The sequence below is a fragment of the Hypanus sabinus genome, chromosome 20, assembly GCF_030144855.1.
Source record: "Hypanus sabinus isolate sHypSab1 chromosome 20, sHypSab1.hap1, whole genome shotgun sequence".
Lineage (NCBI taxonomy): Eukaryota > Metazoa > Chordata > Chondrichthyes > Myliobatiformes > Dasyatidae > Hypanus > Hypanus sabinus.
Window position 1 is genome coordinate 40,945,846 of NC_082725.1, and position 20,190 is coordinate 40,966,035.

General features: G+C 42.8%; 1 protein-coding gene across 2 annotated transcripts in view; it reads right to left on the reverse strand.

The window, feature by feature from the left end:
• LOC132378452 (collagen alpha-6(VI) chain-like) overlaps window positions 1-20,190 on the reverse strand; it is a 116,304-nt gene that overhangs the window by 16,711 nt on the left and 79,403 nt on the right. For both annotated transcript variants that reach the window (XM_059945377.1, XM_059945378.1), the window contains exons 23-26: window positions 19,304-19,366; window positions 11,157-11,219; window positions 9,260-9,322; window positions 8,011-8,061 (exon numbers count right to left, since the gene is read on the reverse strand). In XM_059945377.1, the coding sequence (XP_059801360.1) occupies window positions 8,011-8,061; window positions 9,260-9,322; window positions 11,157-11,219; window positions 19,304-19,366 (240 nt within the window). The remainder of the gene's footprint in view (window positions 1-8,010; window positions 8,062-9,259; window positions 9,323-11,156; window positions 11,220-19,303; window positions 19,367-20,190) is intronic.

Genomic DNA, 20,190 nt, shown 5'->3' on the forward strand with positions numbered 1-20,190 from the left:
CCCCAAGGATCCATATAACCATTTTGTTGCATAAACATCGAGAAGGCCTTTGCCAACCAGAAGATGTTCCCCTAGAGCTAGAGTAATGGTCGCCAACCTGTCGATTACGATCAACTGGTCGATCTTTGAGACTTTCCCAGTAGAGCCCGAAAAAAATGAAAAATAAATACACAAATACCATTGAGAGATTGTTTCCAGGTTGCTGGGTTTTAGTTCCATTCTTTCTGCCCAGTGTGCACGTGCATAGCTCCCCCGCCAATCGCCATGGTAGAAAAGACCGGAAGTAAAACCCACAACCCGGAAGCAACCTCTCTTTACAAACAGCTTCCGTAGCAGGAGGTATTGCTATATTAACATTATCCTCATTTGTATTAACTTATTTTTATAATGCTCATGTTAGAACACTTCTCCCCCTTTAAATTCCAACATTCCCTAAACGTAAATAACTGGGAAACAAAAAGCAGTGGTGTCATTAGCTTGCATACCTCTGAAACTTAGACTAGTGTCTCAGTAACAGTTTACCAATACAAAACACCTGAAACACGTGGCAGATTGAACATTCAGTCTAACAAAGGAAACTGACCATTCAAATATTCAGTCTGTCAGGAGGTTTGTGAGGGCGCTGTGCTGCAACAGATGAAAATTATTAACTCTAAGTACAGGAGCTGTCTTACTGACAGACACCTCACAGACTGTCTCAAACTGTCTGTGTGTAGTTATGAATCAAATTTCTCACTCCCAAATAAGGGACAAAAGTAGCAGTCAAATGCGGGACACTTGTGTTTACGCCGAGAAAGATTACCATGGCCATAAAGCCCTGCACGGGCACAGGTGTACGCATGCATGTACGTGCCGATTTTTTTCTACAAATCGGTTTTGGCTTAATCTTCCCGATTCTGCTAAGCGAAACTACACAGTATACATACTCTATCTCTACTCCTGGATTGCTGGGTTTTACTTCCTATCTTTTCCGCCCAATGCACATGTATGTGACTAACCAATTTAGTAGGTCGATCTTGCCTTTCACTAAGGCCGAGCGAGGTAGGGGATCTTGGGCTTAAAAAGGTTGGCGACTATTAAGCTACAGCTGTCAAGCAGTGGGTCAATAGCACAGTTCAAAGCTCCTGAAAAGATTAGCTGGTGTGTTTTCAGGTTAGGTATTAATGACAAAACCTTATTTGCAAAGTGGACATCGTCCCAATTAGGGGCATAAACATTTACCAAAATGGCAGGTATCTGAAAAAGAGATCCAGAGACTATAATAAAGCGACCTTTGGGGTCACTAATTACATCAGATGGTGTGAACTGCATTCTTTTGGTGATTAATATTGCTACCCCCGTGGACCTGCTATTAAATCTGGAATGAAAAACCTCACTAATCCATGCTTTACAGAGTCTATTATGGTCTTCCAATCTTAAATGCATCTCTTGTAGAAATAGTATATCTGCTTTTAATTGTTTCAGATGAGAGAAAACTTCAGTTCTTTTAACAGGACCAGTGAGCCCCCTTACATTCCAGGAAATAAACCTCACAGGGTGGCCGCCAACAGCATCACTCGTGTTAAAAGACGCACAGGGCCCACAATCCGAAACAGTGCGAGGGCACAAGCTGCACACAATAACACACAATGCAAAGAAAGTCTGGCCAATCCGTAACACACCAAAGAACAAGCTGCCGTGGTGATTCCCCCAAAACTCTCCCCCCACCCCTTTACACAAACAAGAAAAAACAATTAACCCCAAAACCTAGATCTACCTCCCCAACTGAGGATGATTGCAGGCATTACCAAACAAAAAACTTCCAAAGCGTTCCCCATACAACCAAACCTTCAATCTAATTTAGGGTGGCTCCCCTCCTTAAAATTTGTACACTCACTTATTCTACCTTTAATATATACAGGCTAAAAATAACTCAGGTCAAGCAAAGCATTAAAAACAAAAAAAAACCTAGGAAACTAAATGCCAGAGATACAAACCCCAAATATTTACATTTTGCTGGTTGGAAGTTTGTGTAAATCAGATTCCACAGCATAGCAGTTCAACCCGGTCGCATTCCACAGATTAAACTGGAAAGATTGAACAAATAAGTGAATTGCAAAAATTAACAGTTTACCTCAGTGGGAGGTCCCTTCAATGCTGCAAGAATAACCTAAAAAAAAGTCATTGCTCTTCTCATTCTTCTTCTCCCCAGCACGAATGGTAAAACTCTTTAACCGCCTCTGGTGTATCGAAATGATGCTTTTTACCTTCATGGATGACCTGGAGCCGGGCAGGATACAAGAGGCCGAGCCTGACCCCTTTCCTGTAAAGTAGGGTTTGGTGAACTCTGTGCCTGTCTGGACACGCCCCTGCTGACTGCTCCTGTGGCTCCTCCCACAGGCCCCTGTATAAAGGAGATCTGAGGCCCGACGCTCAGCCTCAGTCTCCAGGACATAGTATGATGGACACTCACTCCTGGTTCCTTCTTCCAGTCAATAAAAGCCGATATCTCGCCTTACGTCTCAGTGTGAGTTATTGATGGTGCATCAATTTTATTGACTGCAAGTTTTAAAACATGGAAACCGTTTTGCGTCCGGAAAGGTTGGATTTGGACCCTCAAGACCCTGACGCAGCTCTCGCTTTTGAACACTGGCTTTCATGCTTCCAATCGTACTTGGAGGAGGTTCGTGCAACTGAACCCGCCGTTATGCACAGAATTCTACTCTCGAGGGTCACCCCCAAAGTTTACTCCATTATCCGGGACCTGCCGACCTACGATGGGGCACTGGACGCCCTCAAAAGACAGTACCTGCAGCCGGTGAACACCGCCTACGCAAGATATCGTTTAGCTACCCGGCAACAGCGGCCTGGCGAATCGTGCGCTGAGTTTCTCCGAGCACTACAGACGCTCGTCCGAGCTTGCGACTGCAAGACGCTCACGGCAGAACAGCATGCGGAGCTGCTGGTGCGAGACGCCTTTGTGATGGGACTGAGGTCAGTGTACATGCGCCAGCGACTGCTGGAAAATGCCGACCTTACCTTAAGCTCGGCGATGGAGACGGCCAACGCTCTAGAAGCTGCTTTGCATAATGCTGACGCTGTCCAGTCGCGCGATTCCCCGCCGGTTCCGTGGACACCTCAGACCCCGCCACCGCCGGCTCCCGGGAGCGAAATCGCCGCTGCCAGTCGCGATTCCACGAGCTCCCCGAACCCGACCACAGCGGCAGCCCGTCAGAAGCCTGTGCTTTGTTATTTCTGCGGCGATAAAAAACATCCTCGACAACGCTGTCCAGCGCGAGAAGCGACCTGCTCCAGCTGCGGAAAGCGGGACCACTTCGCCAAGGTCTGTAAGTCTCAACCTCGAGTGGAGTGCAGCGCTGCGGGTGAAACGTGGGGGCCACCATCTTGCATGCCCGGATGTGGGCGGCCATCTTTGTCGGCGTCAGCATGCCCCGCCCCCGGCCCTCCGATGCTTAATGGGCACCCCGACGGCGATTCGACCAAAGCACCCCACACCAGCTTGCAAGGTCCATGATGGACATCTGGGTGGAGGGGCACAGGACTCGATGCCTGTTTGACACGGGCAGCACTGGGAGTTTTATTCACCCGGACACAGTGCAACGCTGCGGACTTGCAACGCGGCCGGTAAGTCGGAGGTTCCATTTGGCTTCTGGGTCGCAGTCCGCAGACATCCGGGCGGGTTGTGTAGCGACTTTGGTGGTGCAAGGCACAGAATATCGGAACTTTGAGCTGCTGGTCATGCCTAATCTGTGCGCACCTATGCTATTGGGGCTGGACTTCCAGAGCCATCTCGAAAGTGTGACTATGGCATATGACGGGCCCCTCCCACCACTCACTGTCAGGAATCCTCAGTTTTGTGGGACTTCTTCACATACCCCGCTACTGACCACACACACACACACGGGCACACACATCCCATCCAGAACCAGGCCAACAGCTGCACTACCAACACCACTTGCAGTCTCTCCACTCTCAAGATCCCTCCCCCACCGCTGTTTGCCAACCTGACCCCCGACTGTAAACCTGTGGCAACTAAAAGCAGGAGGTACAGCGCGGGGGACAGGGCCTTCATTCAGTTGGAGGTGCAGTGGCTGCTCAGGGAGGGGATCATTGAGCCAAGCTCAAGCCCTTGGAGGGCCCAGGTGGTTGTTGTTTGGACTGGGCAGAAAAATAGGATGGTGGTGGACTATAGTCAAACCATCAATAGGTTTACGCAGCTTGACGCATACCCCCTACCCCGCATCGCGGATATGGTCAACCAGATTGCTCAGTACAAGGTGTACTCGACAATAGATCTGAAATCCGCTTATCACCAGCTCCCCATCTGCCCAGAGGACCGCCCCTACACCGTCTTCGAGGCGGGCGGCAGGCTCTATCACTTCCTGCGCGTCCCTTTCGGTGTCACGAATGGTGTCTCTGTCTTCCAGAGGGAAATGGACCGGATGGTGGACCAGTACCAACTGCAGGCCACATTTCCCTAACTGGATAACATCACCATCTGTGGTCACGACAGGCCAGATCACGACGCCAACCTCCAACGATTTCTCCAAGTGGCCGCAGCTCTGAACCTTACTTATAACAGGGACAAGTGTGTGTTTGGAACCACCCGCCTTGCTATACTTGGGTATGTCGTGGAAAACGGGGTTATTGGCCCTGATCCCGAACGTATGCGCCCCCTGTTAGAACTCCCTCTTCCCACCACTCTCAAGGCCCTCAGACAGTGCCTGGGTTTTTTTTCCTATTACGCCCAATGGGTCCCCCATTACGCAGACAAGGCATGCCCCCTGGTCAAGTCTACCTCGTTTCCCCTCTCTGCTGAGGCCCGCGCGGCCTTCAGCTGCATTAAAGAGGACATTGCCAAAGCTACGATGCATGCGGTGGACGAGACCACTCCCTTCCAAGTGGAGTGTGATGCCTCCGATTTCGCTCTGGCTGCTACCCTCAATCAGGAAGGCAGACCAGTAGCATTCTTTTCTCGCACCCTCCAAGGCTCCGAAATTCGGCACTCCGCGGTGGAGAAAGAAGCCCAGGCCATAGTGGAGGCTGTTAGGCACTGGAGGCACTATCTTGCTGGCAAAAGGTTCACCTTGCTGACCGACCAGCACTAGGTTGCGTTCCTGTTCAGCAACCAACAGCGGGGCAAAATCAAAAATGATAAGATTTTGCGGTGGGAATAGAACTCTCCACCTACATCTATGATATCCTGTACCGGCCTGGCAGACTCAATGAGCCCCCTGATGCCCTATCCCGGGGAACATGTGCTAGCACACAGCTCGACCAGCTGTACACCCTTCATGCACAACTTTGCCATCCGGGGGTCACCCGATTTTACCATTTTGTGAAAGCTCAGAACCTGCCATTCACCCTGCAGGACATCAGGACGATGACCAGGGACTGCCAAATTTGCGCTGAGTGCAAACCGCACTTCTACCGTCCTGACACGGCACAACTTGTCAAGGCCACCTGCCCTTTTGAACGACTGAGTGTTGACTTTAAGGGCCCCCTCCCCTCCACTGACCGCAATGTCTATTTTATTGACGAGTACTCATGGTTCCCCTTTGCCATCCCCTGCCCCGACACCACTGCCACGTCCGTCATAAAAGCCCTGCGCCAGCTCTTCACTCTGTTCGGGTATCCCTGCTATATCCACAGTGATAGAGGGTCCTCCTTTATGAGTGAGGAGCTGCGTCAGTACTTGCTAGCTAGGGGCATTGCTACCAGTCGGACCACGAGTTATAATCCCCGGGGTAATGGCCAGGTGGAGAGGGAGAATGCCACAGTGTGGAAGGCCACACTTTTAGCCCTTAAGTCAAAAGGGTTGCCGGTCTCTCGATGGCAGGAGGTCCTCCCTGAGGTACTGCACTCTATCCGCTCTCTGTTATGTACGTCCACCAATGCCACCCCTCACGAACGCCTATTCTCTTTTCCCAGGAAGTCTGTCACTGGGACCACCCTACCAGTTTGGCTGACGTCCCCGGGGCCAGTGCTGCTCCGGAAACATGTGAGGAGCAATAAATACTCCCCGCTGGTGGAGAGGGTTCACCTTCTACATGCGAACCCCCAGTATGCTTACGTGGTCTTACCTGATGGGCGGGAGGACATGGTCTCCATCCGCGACCTGGCACCCGCAGGTGCAGCAGACCACTACCCTGAAGGCTCTCCGGTAACTATGAACCCTGCACCAGAGGTGACACCGTGCTCACCAGGCCCTACACAGACTCCTCACGACACTTGTATACCGGGCGTTTCGTACGCATTTATACCAGGCGCCTCGCACATGCGTGAGGGATCACCGGCGCCTAGTGGGCAGGAACAAGCGCAACCTCCGTCCCTTGTGCAATCACCAATGTTGCCGGCATCCATGCGATCACAGCCGGTGCTACGTAGATCGCAGCGACAGATTCGACCACCTGATAGACTTGACTTGTAAGAAACTGCGCCACATGGGGACTCTTTCAAACAAAGGGGGGGTGAATGTGGTGAACTCTGTGCCTGTCTGGACACGCCCCCTGCTGACTGCTCCTGTGGCTCCTCCCACAGGCCCCTGTATAAAGGCGATCTGAGGCCTGACGCTCGGCCTCAGTCTCCAGGACATAGTATGATGGACACTCACTCCTGGTTCCTTCTTCCAGTCAATAAAAGCCGATATCTCGCCTTACGTCTCAGTGTGAGTTATTGATGGTGCATCATAGGGATTTCACCTCCTGGAACGCTGCTCATTTTTGCCCCAGCTCCACACTAAAATCTTCATGAAAAAACACCTGATGCCCGCGGAAATACAGCTCCTGCTTCTGTCTATTGATGATGCGTTGCTTATCTTGAGAGAAGTGAAAGAGAACCAGGAATGTTCTTGGTCTTGTTTGCTTGGCTTCAGCGACGCCGGATGGTTTAGGCCTGATTCGGTGAGCACGTGAAAGCAGGAGAATTATGTTTAATACTTGGATGTGAATGCCAGAGCACTAACCCAGGAAGCGGGTCTGGGATGTGTTGGAAGCAAACAGATAGCATGGGACAGAACAATTAGATTAAATCTAACCAGGAACATACTAATGAAATGTGATACTTGAAACAAGGCAATATGTCTTTAAGGGAGTCCTGCTGAAGGGTCTTGGCCTGAAACATTGACTGTACTCTTTTCCAAAAATACCGTGTGAGCTGCTTGGATTTCCAGCATGTGCAGATTTTCTCTTATTTATGCCTTTAAGAGATGCAGCCCAGATTTGGATAATGCAGGTTAAGTATGAATGGTGATGACCACCGATTTACATACCAAAACAAGTCTCAAGATGACTAATGATGGCTGGACACTGAAACTCTTCTAATATTGGTGGGGTTTGGGGAGGGGCAACTGGGAGATGTCCTGGTGTTGATATTGCATCAACATGTCCAACAAACACTGACTCTACCACATCTGGAAACCCATCTGCAAATTTTAGTAGCAAACAAGTACCATATGTTTCCATGTCCTGTTTAGCTGGACTTTAAACCACTTATTTTTTTTATAATAACATCTGTCTAATAGGACACACCAAGAAATGTAGTGGAAGTAAATCAAGCAGTATTACAGACTGCACTGTCCTCCTGCATGGAAATGATCAGTGCATGTATTTTCCCTGTTCTTTTAATCATTCCCGAGGTTATTCACAATTTAAGAAATCCCTGTTGATGTTTTGTCCACCCTACTCAGCTGGTGGAAATCTCAGAGTCACGAGTGAAGAGCTACAATAAATGAAGGCAGAAAAATGTTATTGTGACATGCAAAATGAAGCAAAAAGGATAATGATACACACTTCATTAAAAACATTTTTTACAAAGATAAGGCAAACTTAAAAATCGTTTTCAAATCAAGAAACCATACAATTTGGCATTATCTGTGCTTTGAATTGGGAGCTTTAATTATATATAAAAACTCAGAGGTGCAGACAGCAACAACTGTTCTGTCTCTCTGATCCACTTTTCTACTGAGGCTATCGAATTGCTGAAATTATGCAACATAGTGATTTTCATTACCTTTCTGCCTTTTGGTCCAGCGGAACCAAATCCATGCTTGCCATCCATTCCCTATGTGGTTAAAAAGAAATTTAGAAATGGAGTTGTGTAATTCATTCAGTGCTTTTTTTCCAACGCACTACATTTGAAAAAGATATTCTCAAGTACAAAACTTGCCTAGAACAAGCCCTTTATCTGTTGGAAAATCACCCAACATAAAAAGTCAGGTTAGAAGTTTCTCAATACAAAGCATTAATTCCATTAATTCTACAGAATGACAACTTCTCACTCTCCAAATTTTAAGGCTGCACTTTAGTCAAAAACACACTGGAATTAACTTTGATTCCCAAAAACCAATGGGATGTAAAAAGTTAGAACTCTGAATGAAGACGCAATCGACCTTGAACAAAACCACTTCAATGGTGTTAAGCGAGATGGGGAAAAGGGCATGAAAGTAACCTGTTCTTGAGGTTTTCACAGTCAATGTATTTCATGCTAAAACAGTCTACCACAGAACTAATATCTACCAATCTCATCAGCAGATTATCAATTTCATCCTGAGTAATTATTGCATTCCAAACAAAATACTCCATATAATATATAAAAATATACAGATTGTTAAGCTAACATTCTAAATTCATGTACTCTGTAGAATTTTCCTGTTAATCTCTAAAATTGGATATTAGTTAAGTACAGACAAATTGGACACTTTTATATCCTAAATGAAACTAACTTCTAGGTCAACAGGAAAATGTTGTAAGCACGATGCTAAGATACACATGAGGATGTGCTGGGAAAGACTACTACATAAATTGTGAAAGGGTACAGATAAATTACATAATAATTTGTATTGGGTTGTTCATTCATTTACCAATAGTTAAACATGTAGAGCTCACTCATGAAACATCTAATGAGGCCCATTAGAGTAAAACCAATTTTAAAAGTCTAAAATACAATTGCCCATCATAAAGTCAACTGAAACAATTTAATCAATATAACCAGTGTAATATTATAGTCCAGCATCAATCTGAAAATATTTGCACCTCAAAACATCTTCCTCACATGTATAAGTTATTATTATAATCTTCCAGTTGCTCATAAATGTATTCTCCTGGAAGTATTAAAATAGGAAAGTAAAAGTGCTGTGTCCAAATTCAAATCATGGATTACTAATAATTAGTATAGGATCCATGGTATAGACAGCATGTTATGTGAATTTGTAAAGAATGTATAATAACTAAAGATCAGTAATAAAGTTGAAGTGCTGTACCGTCATTCCACGAGGTCCTTCTGCTCCCATCACCCCCTTTTCTCCAGGATTCCCAAACTGACCCTGTTAAATAAATGGAAGTATAAATTCATCAACAATAAAGAGTATTAATACATGCATATTACAGGGATTAAAAGGGAAGCATGTTACAATGACTCCTTCAATATGGCTTCAAAGAAAGAAAGCTCCCAATTAAGATGGCGCCAAACTGCGATGTCCTCCAAGATCAAGACTCAGACTTAGTTGTGTCTTGGCTTTGCAGGTATGGTTTTTGGCATCAGTGCAGTGAATTTAGGGGTCAGTTTAGGGTTTCATGACAGCAATAAGGAGATTTAAAGGTCAGTGGCAGGAGTTGTGTTTGGAGTCGAGGTCAGAGGCCTCTGGGTCAAAGCCTCATGCTCAGTGAGTCCTAAGGTCAGCAAGGTCCAGAAGGCTAAGCTGAAGGTTAAAGTCCAGAAGTCAGTGAGTCTGGAGGTCAAAACCCAAAGGTCAAAGACCAAAGTCTGGGAGTAGAGGTCCAAAGGTCGAATCCCAGGGACATCTTTTCCAGAGGTCAGAGACCCAATCTCTGTGCATCTGCAAGTCCACAGCTCCCTGCACAGCCTTAGGTGTGTTGGTCATTAGCACAAATTATGTATTTTACTTTATGTTTTGATGTATGTACATATGACAAATAAATTTGAATGATCATTCCACCATGAACTGTTTTCCCTCCAAAAGGTAGTTTTTCCAATGCAGAAAGTCTGTACCAAGAAAACCAACTCAAATAATATCCCCTACAAAAACCTTTCACAGACTTACAAAAAATGGCAATCTTATCACATAACCAACAAAAAAGCTCTAAAAGGTTAAAAAAAAAGTACTATTGAGTAGACTGGCCCTAATACAACAGAGTTACAAATCAGTAATCTACTTCAAATGAACAAAAACAACTGTATGGAAAGTGTAACCAGCAAGAATCAAATATTTCTAACATCATGACAGCCATTTTTGTCCAACTATGATAAATCCTGGCAGCTCTCAGTAATGATATTGCAGATGTGATATCTAATTGTAAATGCAGGCATTTGATAGCATGCAGGTTTTGATTTCCAGTACTCCTTCTTAACTCATCTCACCCAGTACTCTTCTTTCTAAATGAAATAACTGGTATTATTTTGAATGGATACAAGATTTCACACCTGTGGGTTGACTCTGGGGTATTCGTTGCTCCCCCTCTGCCTCCTGAAAGATGCTTGATCACTCTGAAGTATCCCACACTAACTCTATTACTCTTACTAAGTAAAACAATAAATAAAATATGTTGCTTTATTTTAGTTAATTGACCAAGGTAGCCTCTCAATAGCTTCAGAATTTTCTCCTCTAATTCTCTTCCATTTTGCTTCATAATCGCTCCATTTCTTATGAATTCAGCACCTTATCTTGGTTCCAGTCATCTGGCACCATGCCAGAGTCTAATGATTCTTGAAAGATCATTACTAATGTCTCCACAATCTCTACCACTATCTCTTTCAGAACCCTGGGGTGCAGTTCGTTTGGTCTGGGTGACTTTCAGCTTTTTGAGCACCTTCTGCCTTGTAATAGTAATAGCACTCACTTCTCTTCCCTCACACCCTTCAACAAACACCTGCTAGTGTTTTCCACAGTGGATACTAATGCAAACCCGATTGTAATGTATTCAACTTTACTAATGATTGCAATTCAGAATTAATTTAGTTGCCGGTAAAATGCATAAACTTTTAAAATTTAACCCTGCCTTTAGCTCCACCTTTCATCCTCCTTGGAAATTTGTCAATGTTCATCTAACCACCAAACAAAGCTAAAACCTTCATTTCCAAACTGACTCTCCAATGGCATTATGCTACCTATCATAGGTAGATAATAAAATATGACTTACATGTTTCCCTTTTTGACCAATGTCTCCAGTTATTCCCTCAACTCCTGTATTTCCAGGAAGACCCTGCCATATGAATGAAAAATATTGATTATAATAACTTCTTATTTCACAATTCTTTAATCAATCCAGTATATAAATCACATAGTTAAAATTCATCTGCATGTTTTAAGGAGTCAAGGTCAGGTTCGGCTCTCCCACATATTCTGAAGCAGGAACAATATGTTAGATGGGTTTAGACAGTAAGTGAGGCTGTGGTAATGTTGAGCTCCAGTCATAATTCTGAAGCAAGCTTTGAGCAGAACAGGACATTCTCCACATTCGTCAGCATCTAGAATGGTGTTAAGTTTGGGGTGATGATGGAGGAGGAGAAATATCAAAAGGCAACCAATTTCAATTTCAATTCAATACAAAAACACAACCATTTAATACAAAATATTGATCAGAAACTTGAACTTCAGCTGACATTTGCTACATTGTAACTTGATAGTTTTGGAATAAATTGAAGCACTTCTGAGATCAGTTAACTCAACACAGAAAAACAATTAAGCCTAAAGCATTTAATGGTCTAGGTCATTTTCAAGAATAAACAGTTATTATGACATCCATTGCTGGATTATGTTAGGTGTTGAACTTTCATTATACACACCTACTGCAGTAACAAGACAGCAAGAGTATCTTTGTTGAAAATGTTTCTTGTACCAGAAGTCAAGGCATCACTGCAGAGCATAAAGAATGGGCCTACAATAGACTGGCTTTATATCTGGCCTGATGCAAATGTATACATTGTCCCATATTGTGCCAGTGCAGCTGTCCGCAAAGGTATTACCATACTTCTCCAATAATGTCTCAAGGTGCAATTTTGCAATGTTGGCGTTGAAATCATTTTCTGAATCTAAGCTGGGTTATCTCAACTTGTCCTTTCCTATTGAGGTTAATCTGATTTCTTAATTTACTACAATGATCTACCATAAACTATCTAATTATCCCTGAAGTCAATAAACCTCAGTTTTTATGTAGCAGAACTTTCCATCCATGGCATTTGACTGAAGTTGTTAAAGATGCCTTGACTCAGTACACAACAGTACATGCCAAGGCACTCATTGTTAATTAAACCACACTTGAAAGTCTATTTACTGTCCTAACAACATGGCATAGATCCCTTACAAAACCAGTTCTCTGTTGTCTGAATGAACTTCCAAACAATGAAATACTCCTTTCCATATTGGTTCAGATTCCCGCCAATATTACTTCCTTTGCTTGTCCGAGTCTTGGTTGTGCAGATTGGTGAAGTATGACCTTACTTTTGGAATAAGAAATATCTGGCTGTTGTAAACTAACAAAACTGTAGCCATTGCAGGAGCAGTAACTAATGGAACTGGTCCAGTGAACTTGGTTTTGAGCCTTGTACTTTGCGATTGCTCTCTAAATGTGAACCAGAACCTTGACCTGATTTATGGTGATTCCTACCTCTTACCCCTCCTAAATACTTCTGAGACCTAGATTAGCTTCAGCAGGGACCTCAAGATTCTGGTGTCTCCCCAATATTGTATCCACAAAATCCTCCAAGTTCACTGGGGGGAGAAGTGAATCAAGGAGAGTATCCTCTGCATGGTCAACATCCACAAACTTCGAGCTGGCCATGATGCTCGTGTGCCCGGTATTTCTACAGATTAAAAATCAAAACCTGTCAAACATATTCAGTCATAATTGTCAAAACAAAAAGCAAGTAACTTGGAATCTTCCACTTTTCAGCACACGTTTAGATAAGTCAGACTCACTAGTAACATACTCCTGAGAGATAGCTGCTTTGACTTTTATTAACCAGGTTTTACACCAGGCAATCTGAATAAACAGTTCTACTGATGAATGCAATCATGATCGTAGCATCCCCATCCTGACATTAGGAGCAGTTCAGTTGATTCATAGGATTACATTGTCGAATCTTCTTCTTTCTCTTAGGCAGCTCCTGCAGAATGTGAATGAATCATTTCCACTCTTTTTTTGATATCTATTGCAGGAGGTTAGCAGGCAGGTTTTGTTGAAGAAGTTGACTACTAGCAAACTCCCATGACTATTTCACATGGAGATGCATGATTGAGGATGATTTTGAGAACCTCCATGCATTAGGAGCAACAAAAGCCCTCCACAAGTGATGGGAGTGGACCCACCTCACAAAGTGTGCTCTCCTCACCCTTCTGTGCTGACAGCCATCTTCTGTCCTATCTGTTTTAGTTTCTCCAGTTCCCACACTGATTAAAGTAGCCACCTCAGAACTCATTAAACCATAATGGAAGCAACTCTTCCATAATCCAGAGTGACTACCTAAAGAGAAGGTTCATATATTTATTTATTGAGCTACTGAATGGAACAGACCGTTCCAGCCCTTTGAGCAATACCACCCAGCAACCCCCGGCCTCACCATGGGACAATTTACAATGACCGATTAACCTACCAACTATTCTGTCTTTGGACTGTGGGAGGAAACCCGACCCCATAGAGGGAGAACATACAAACTCCTTACAGAGAGTGGTGGGGATCTTATTATGCAATCTTATAAATCCACTGATCATCTCCTACCTTCAGAACAGAGATGCCATGATCATGATCCCATTTTTCAACAGACATGTGAAATCTAGTTAATAGAAGTCCAATACCAATCACACAAAATTTTAACAACAGGATATTTTAAGTGAGTCCAGCTTGTCTAAATGTGGTGCTGGAAATAATTAAAGATTTTAACATTTACTTTCTTTTAGTTTTCACTTGGTGAAACCTGAATAGGCTCAGCAGGTTTTAATTTTAATTAGTAAATGTCTATAAAACTCAATTACACCTCATACTCACTGATCAACAAAACCATGTTCTTTGGCAATTCAGAAATTTATAATGTGTGCACAGGTGGGACATCAGTCTTTCGGTGCAAATTGACTATCAGGCAAGCCTTTCAATATGTAACTGACACCCTGAAAAGCAGGATCCTCGTTGGATCTCACACCAGCAAGGCAACGTGTGGTCACTTTGTTCTCAGACAGCTGGGTCTCCTGGTCTGCTCCTTCCAGGCAATGGTTTTCTGCATGAGAAGGCCATTCAAGCTAGAACTTTGAATCTTTGAACTACAAAACATTCTTTATCAGATTTCAGAACCAATCAATTCAATCACATCCCCTTCCCAATGGACCTGGCACATTCTCAATTGCTTCTGTGACCATCCCTTTAGCATTTCCATTTGCACTATGTCGGTCTGCCTACTAGACCATGATTCTGGCGCTCATTGCTGTACATCTTGATTGTATTTATTACCCCGTGTACACTGTTTACACGAACAAGGAACTTCATTGTGCCCCAGTGTATATCACAATAAATATGACACTGACTGTCCCAGTTATGATATCTTTTACTTTTAAGTTGTCTGCGCTAACTTCCCTGATATTATCCAGATCTGAAAATACAATTGATAAAAATTAAAACAGGTGTCTAAATCCATTCTATTTGCCAAAATTATTAAATAATAAACTTGAATTCTGGCACTGTTTTAGCATTATTTCACAGTGTTCTTTATGATCAAGTTTTGGATAGCATTTCAATTTTTAGAATTTAATTTTTATTTTAGAGATAGAGTACAATAATGGGCCCTAATGTTCAATCAGCCCCGCCTGCCCAATTACACCATTATGGCTAATTCACCTACTAATCCGTCTTTCTTTGGAATGTGGTGGGGGGGGGGGAGTGCCCACAGTCAACAGGAGAACGTACAAACGCCACACAATTTTTCTAGATAGAAAAAAGAACTAATAAAAGTATTAAAAAAATCTTCCTTGGACTCACTTTAACACAGAGGCCAACCCAAGTTAAAGACTAAATAGATTAGTGCCCGAGAATAAAATTAGCAGAATTCTGCCACATTCAATACTATACTTAGCCAGCAGATGTCAATATTTTACAGAGCTCAGTAAATTTGGTCCAGAATTTTAGACTATGGTAGTTTTTTTTATTAGTATTCTTCACAGGATCAAATTTTATATTAACAAACTCAGGTTACTTGAGTTGAGTTGAATGAAGTTATCCCCTCTGCTTCAAGAATCTGATGTTTGAGGGGTAATAACTGTTTCTGAACCTGGTGATGTGAGGTTCCTGCACCTTCTTCTTGATGGCAGCAGTGGGAAGAGAGCACATCCTGGGTGGGTGGTGGACATCCTTGATAATGGAGTGTTCGTCCACTAGCTGAAAGCACAGTACTGCTACTTACTAACACCACTGATTTTATCACCTTTTTTAGCAGCATAGCGATAACTAGATGATGTATACTGAACAAATTGAGCAGTGTTTTAAACAAAATGAAATATCCAATAGAAAAAAAGCAAATGCCAGGATTGCTGAGTGCAACAAGTGGAAGAGCATACAGTTTGGTTAAAGGTTTTACATCTCCAACCAAACCAGCCGAACTGAGCTATGCTGATATCATGAATATAATGCAGGAACATTTACAACCAAAACCATTGTGATTGCAGAACACTTCAGGTTTCATAAGCGGAATCAAAAGGAAGGGGAGTCAATTTCAGCTTACGTGGTTGAATTAAAGATGTCCTAACATTATCAATTCAGTGATGGGCTGGAATCATACAAAAAAGCACTCAAACACAGCTCACATGTAAAAGAGAAGCTGAAATCATTGTGTCAATGGAAACTGCAGCCAGAGATGCGATTGAGTGCTGTCAGCAACGCAAGAATAAAATTGCAATGCCTAAACAGAAACCAGCCTGGCTGAACAAATTGTGTTACCATTGTGGCAGGGTCACACATACACCAGACTAATGTAGGTTTAAAGATGAAACTTGCAGAAAATGCAACAAACAAGAGAAAATCTGCAGATGCTGGAGGTCCAAGTAACACACACAAAATGCTGGAGGAATTCATCAGGTCCAGGCAGCATCCATGGAAAAGAGTACAGTCGACATTTTGGGCCAACACCTTCAACAGGTCTTGTGACGCAAAGGCTATGAGCCGTTCATATCCATCACTCATAGCATGAGACATGAATACACATATACCATAAGGTGAGGCATCACATGCAACCTTCACTGGACAATGTGAATCACAATGTGTGAGTACAGTGTCTCATGTCACTGTTTCCTTGGTGGATGGATCTCCAATCGAGTTGTAGCTGTCTCAGCCAATCATGCCCCCACGATGCTGGCCTTTATGTTTTTGCCACATACAAGTCAATGTGGCATGTTGGTCATAGTATTTCACTGTTACAGATGTCATTCCCACAGGAGTTATCTTTTCTCCAGTATAATTTCTTGTTGGATTTCTGTAGGCGTCAGGTTCAAAGGTCAAAGTACATTTATTATTGAAGTATGTATACAGAACATGACTCTATGATTTGTCCTCCCAGAGGCAGCCATGAAACAAAGAAACACTATGAAACTCATTTCTAGAAAAACATCAAACACCCAATGGATGAAAATAAGAATAATTGCACAAATGGGCAAAGTGCAAGCAAACAATGCAGAGAGTAACAACGTCAAACCAGGAGTCCAGGAGTATTCAATCACAAACAAGAGAAAATCTGCAGACTCTGGACATCCAAGCAACACACAGAAAGTGCTGGAGGATCTCAGCAGACCAGGCAGCATCTATGGAGAAGAGGGGTTTCACCCGAAACGTCGACTGTACTCTTTTCCATAGATGCTGCCTGGGTTGCTGAGGTCCTCCTGCATTGTGTGTGTGTTTCCAGGAGCCAGTCTTCACCATAGTGCCCCAGTCCTCACTGACTGCCCTGATGAGACCACTCAATAACAGCAAAAAAAGAAAAGTATCATTCACATGCAACATGGATCTCAACTTCCCCAAAATTGAGTCTACAGCCATGACCTTTGCTGAGCAATCCTTGTCATGTGGAATCCAAAACTCCTGCACTTTCCTCCAACAGCAGCTAGTGAGAGGGAGATAAAGACTAGTCAAACACAGGCAGATGGTACTGAACATTCACCTGTCCTCCACTCTCATCCTGGACAACTTCAACCTGGCTCAGCACCTCAGCCAGGACTTTCATAGCCTTTGTATGGAAGTCAGCCTACCCTCATTACTGATTATCAACTGCTAGTGTCCATTTTCAATCCACAGAAGTGTGTTCTACTAACAGCACAAGTGTCGAGATGGGCTCTGTTACTTGGAGGACACAATTATAAGATCAAATTTAAGAGGACAATTAATCATGGATAATTTACAAAAGTGGACACTCCTCTTGACGAATTCTCCCTAATGCAAATTGAAAGTCTCCCTACTATGGCAGAAATGATCCACAGGGAAACCAGAAAAGACCCCACACTATATCAGGTCTACATAGCAACACAATATGTCTGGAATGTGCAGCAGAAATTCCAGTTCCCACATTTCTACCAGTGCAGGGATGAACTTGCCCTTGATGGGGGTTGCCATATTTAGGGTCTGAGAGTTGTTGTACCATCCAAGCTGAGAGCTAAAGTGTTGGAGGAGTTGCATGCTGGTCATTAAAGCATGGTCAGAATGAAAGCATTGGTTTGAAGCTTTCTCTGGTGGCCTTGGATAGATCAGCAGATCAAGAAGCTTTCCGTGCACTGTTTGGGTTGCCTACATGTCCACAAAAGGCCAAGAGCAGTACCTCGCTGTCCCTGGGAATGGCCTGCAAAGCCCTGGCAGAGAATTCATTTGAATTTTGCTGTTCCATCTGTAGGGCACAAATTTCTTGGTAATAGTGGATGAAGCTACAAATTGGCCAAAAGTGTTTCCAATAGCCTCCACTACATCCTCAGACACTGCTGTTGATGTGTTGTGAAGCCTCTTCTCAAACACCGGTGTTCCAGAGCACTTAGTTAGTGACAATGGACCACAGTTTGTTGTAGAACAGTTTCAGTCTTCCCTGAACATGAATGGAATAAGACATATTACATCTGCACCTGACCACCAAGCTACAAATGACCTGGCAGAACAGTTTGTTCAGAGTCTAAGGAAAGTACTGTGAGCAACATCAGGAGGATACATCACACTGAATCAGAGGCTCACCAATTTCATCTTTGCATATCACAACAAAGCACGCTCCAGAGCCAACAAGTCACCAATGATGCTCTTCCTGGGTCATTCCCCGCGCTCATGCTGGGGTCTGCTCAAGCCCCAACCTCAGTACAAACAGCCGAGTCAGTCTGAGGGTTCCTCAAACAAGGAGGCTTGATGTTTCACTCCTGGACAAGCAGTCTTGGTGAGGGACTACAGAGATGATTAAAAGTGGGTACTTGGAAAAATTAAGGACAGAACTGGACCTCAGTAAAGAAATTGCATCTGATGTTACCTGGAGATGACACCTTGTTCAGTAGAGGAGAGCAGAGTCAATTATTAGAGGAAAAAAATGCTGTCATACCTACTCCCTGAAGTGCCAGAGTCAACTCCTACAACTACCACAGAGAAACTAAGATTATTTCACAGGGGCATGTCTCACCTGCTAAGCAGAGCAAGCTTCCTGGTCAGAAAAGACATTATTCCACAAGGGTATATATATTTATAGCAAAGTAGGGAGGAGTTCAGTGTATTTAATAATTCAATATTTGAGTAATATTGAAAATATATTTCTTGATTAAGCATTCTTTGTTTGTTTACATAATCCATTATGGGTTATATATAAGAAATACATAAATAGCATACGTAATTATGCCACCACATGATATGACAGTGACTCGCTGAAGAAAAACTAAGTAGACAAGTTCATCTGTGTTTTTCTTTCAATTAGTTTCTGGAGTTAGAAAACATAGCTACTTCCACAGCCAGATCTCACCTAGTGGGAACTCGCACAGCTCCACATTAGTTTGAAGCACTTATTTATGAACATCTTATATACTGTTTAGAAATTCTGGATTGGTGTCTTCTAGTATATTATTAATTGTATCAATTTTACAATCAATATAATATAAAATTAGTGAATGCAAAATCCACCCTTTAAACAGGCAAATATGAATATAAATTGTATACAGCTCTCATGTTCGGCTACTTTATAGATCATCCTGCATTTGCCCATACAACTAATTATAATGGTGTAACTTATTATTATTTTACAAAACTGACTTAAAACTACATAAAGCCTCTTCATCATTCCGAGATTCAATTCTATTACAAACCTGTTGACCTCGAGCTCCTCGTATTCCTTTTTGACCTGGAACACCAGCTGAACCAGGTAGCCCCTGGAACAAGAAAATACACTCAAAATTAACAGTGAGTGAGTTTAATGCAGTGATAACATGAACAGAACAGCAATGAACTGTATCTAAAGGCAAATAAATGTGTCTGTTCTCAATCAACATGATGAAAAACAGGTTCTGTTTTTCCTAGCAAACTGCACCTCTTGTCTAGTTGGAAAACTACAGAGGGAGATAAGCAGCAATGTGTTGCATGTCTTACAAATAAAAGTTCTAATAAGTTTTCCCCACAAAGTCAGTTATTATAACAAGGCTTAAAAAAAGGCTTTTCAAGGCTATTATAACAAGGCTAACAAGGCTTTTCTGTCCATATTATGGCCACTTAAGTATTAAGAAGAGAGATACCGAAACAAATTTAATATTATATCAAATACCAACATTGGACTGCTCACGTTTGTGGACTGCATCATAAAATAGCTTTGCTTGTAATAATTTGTTTGCAGATATGATAAGAATGTACAGTAAGATTTATATTTGAAAGACACTGTACTTAACAGACCAATTTTCAAGATGATATTATTAAAATTAGATGCTGTACATAGTTCCAAACTATACATTGATAATCTAAAAGAGTTTCTGGTTAACTAAATTTGGATCAGTCTATTTTCATGCTAAACACAATTAATTTTTGTTTAAAAATGTCCTGATGAAGGGTCTTGGACAAAAATGTTGATTGCTTATTCCCTTTCATTGATGCTGTCTGATCTGCTGAGTTCCTCCAGTATTTTGTGTTGCTCAATATTTCTAGCATCTGCAGAATATCTTGCGTCTATTTTTTTAATATTGACTTCAGTTAATGATGAAAAGCA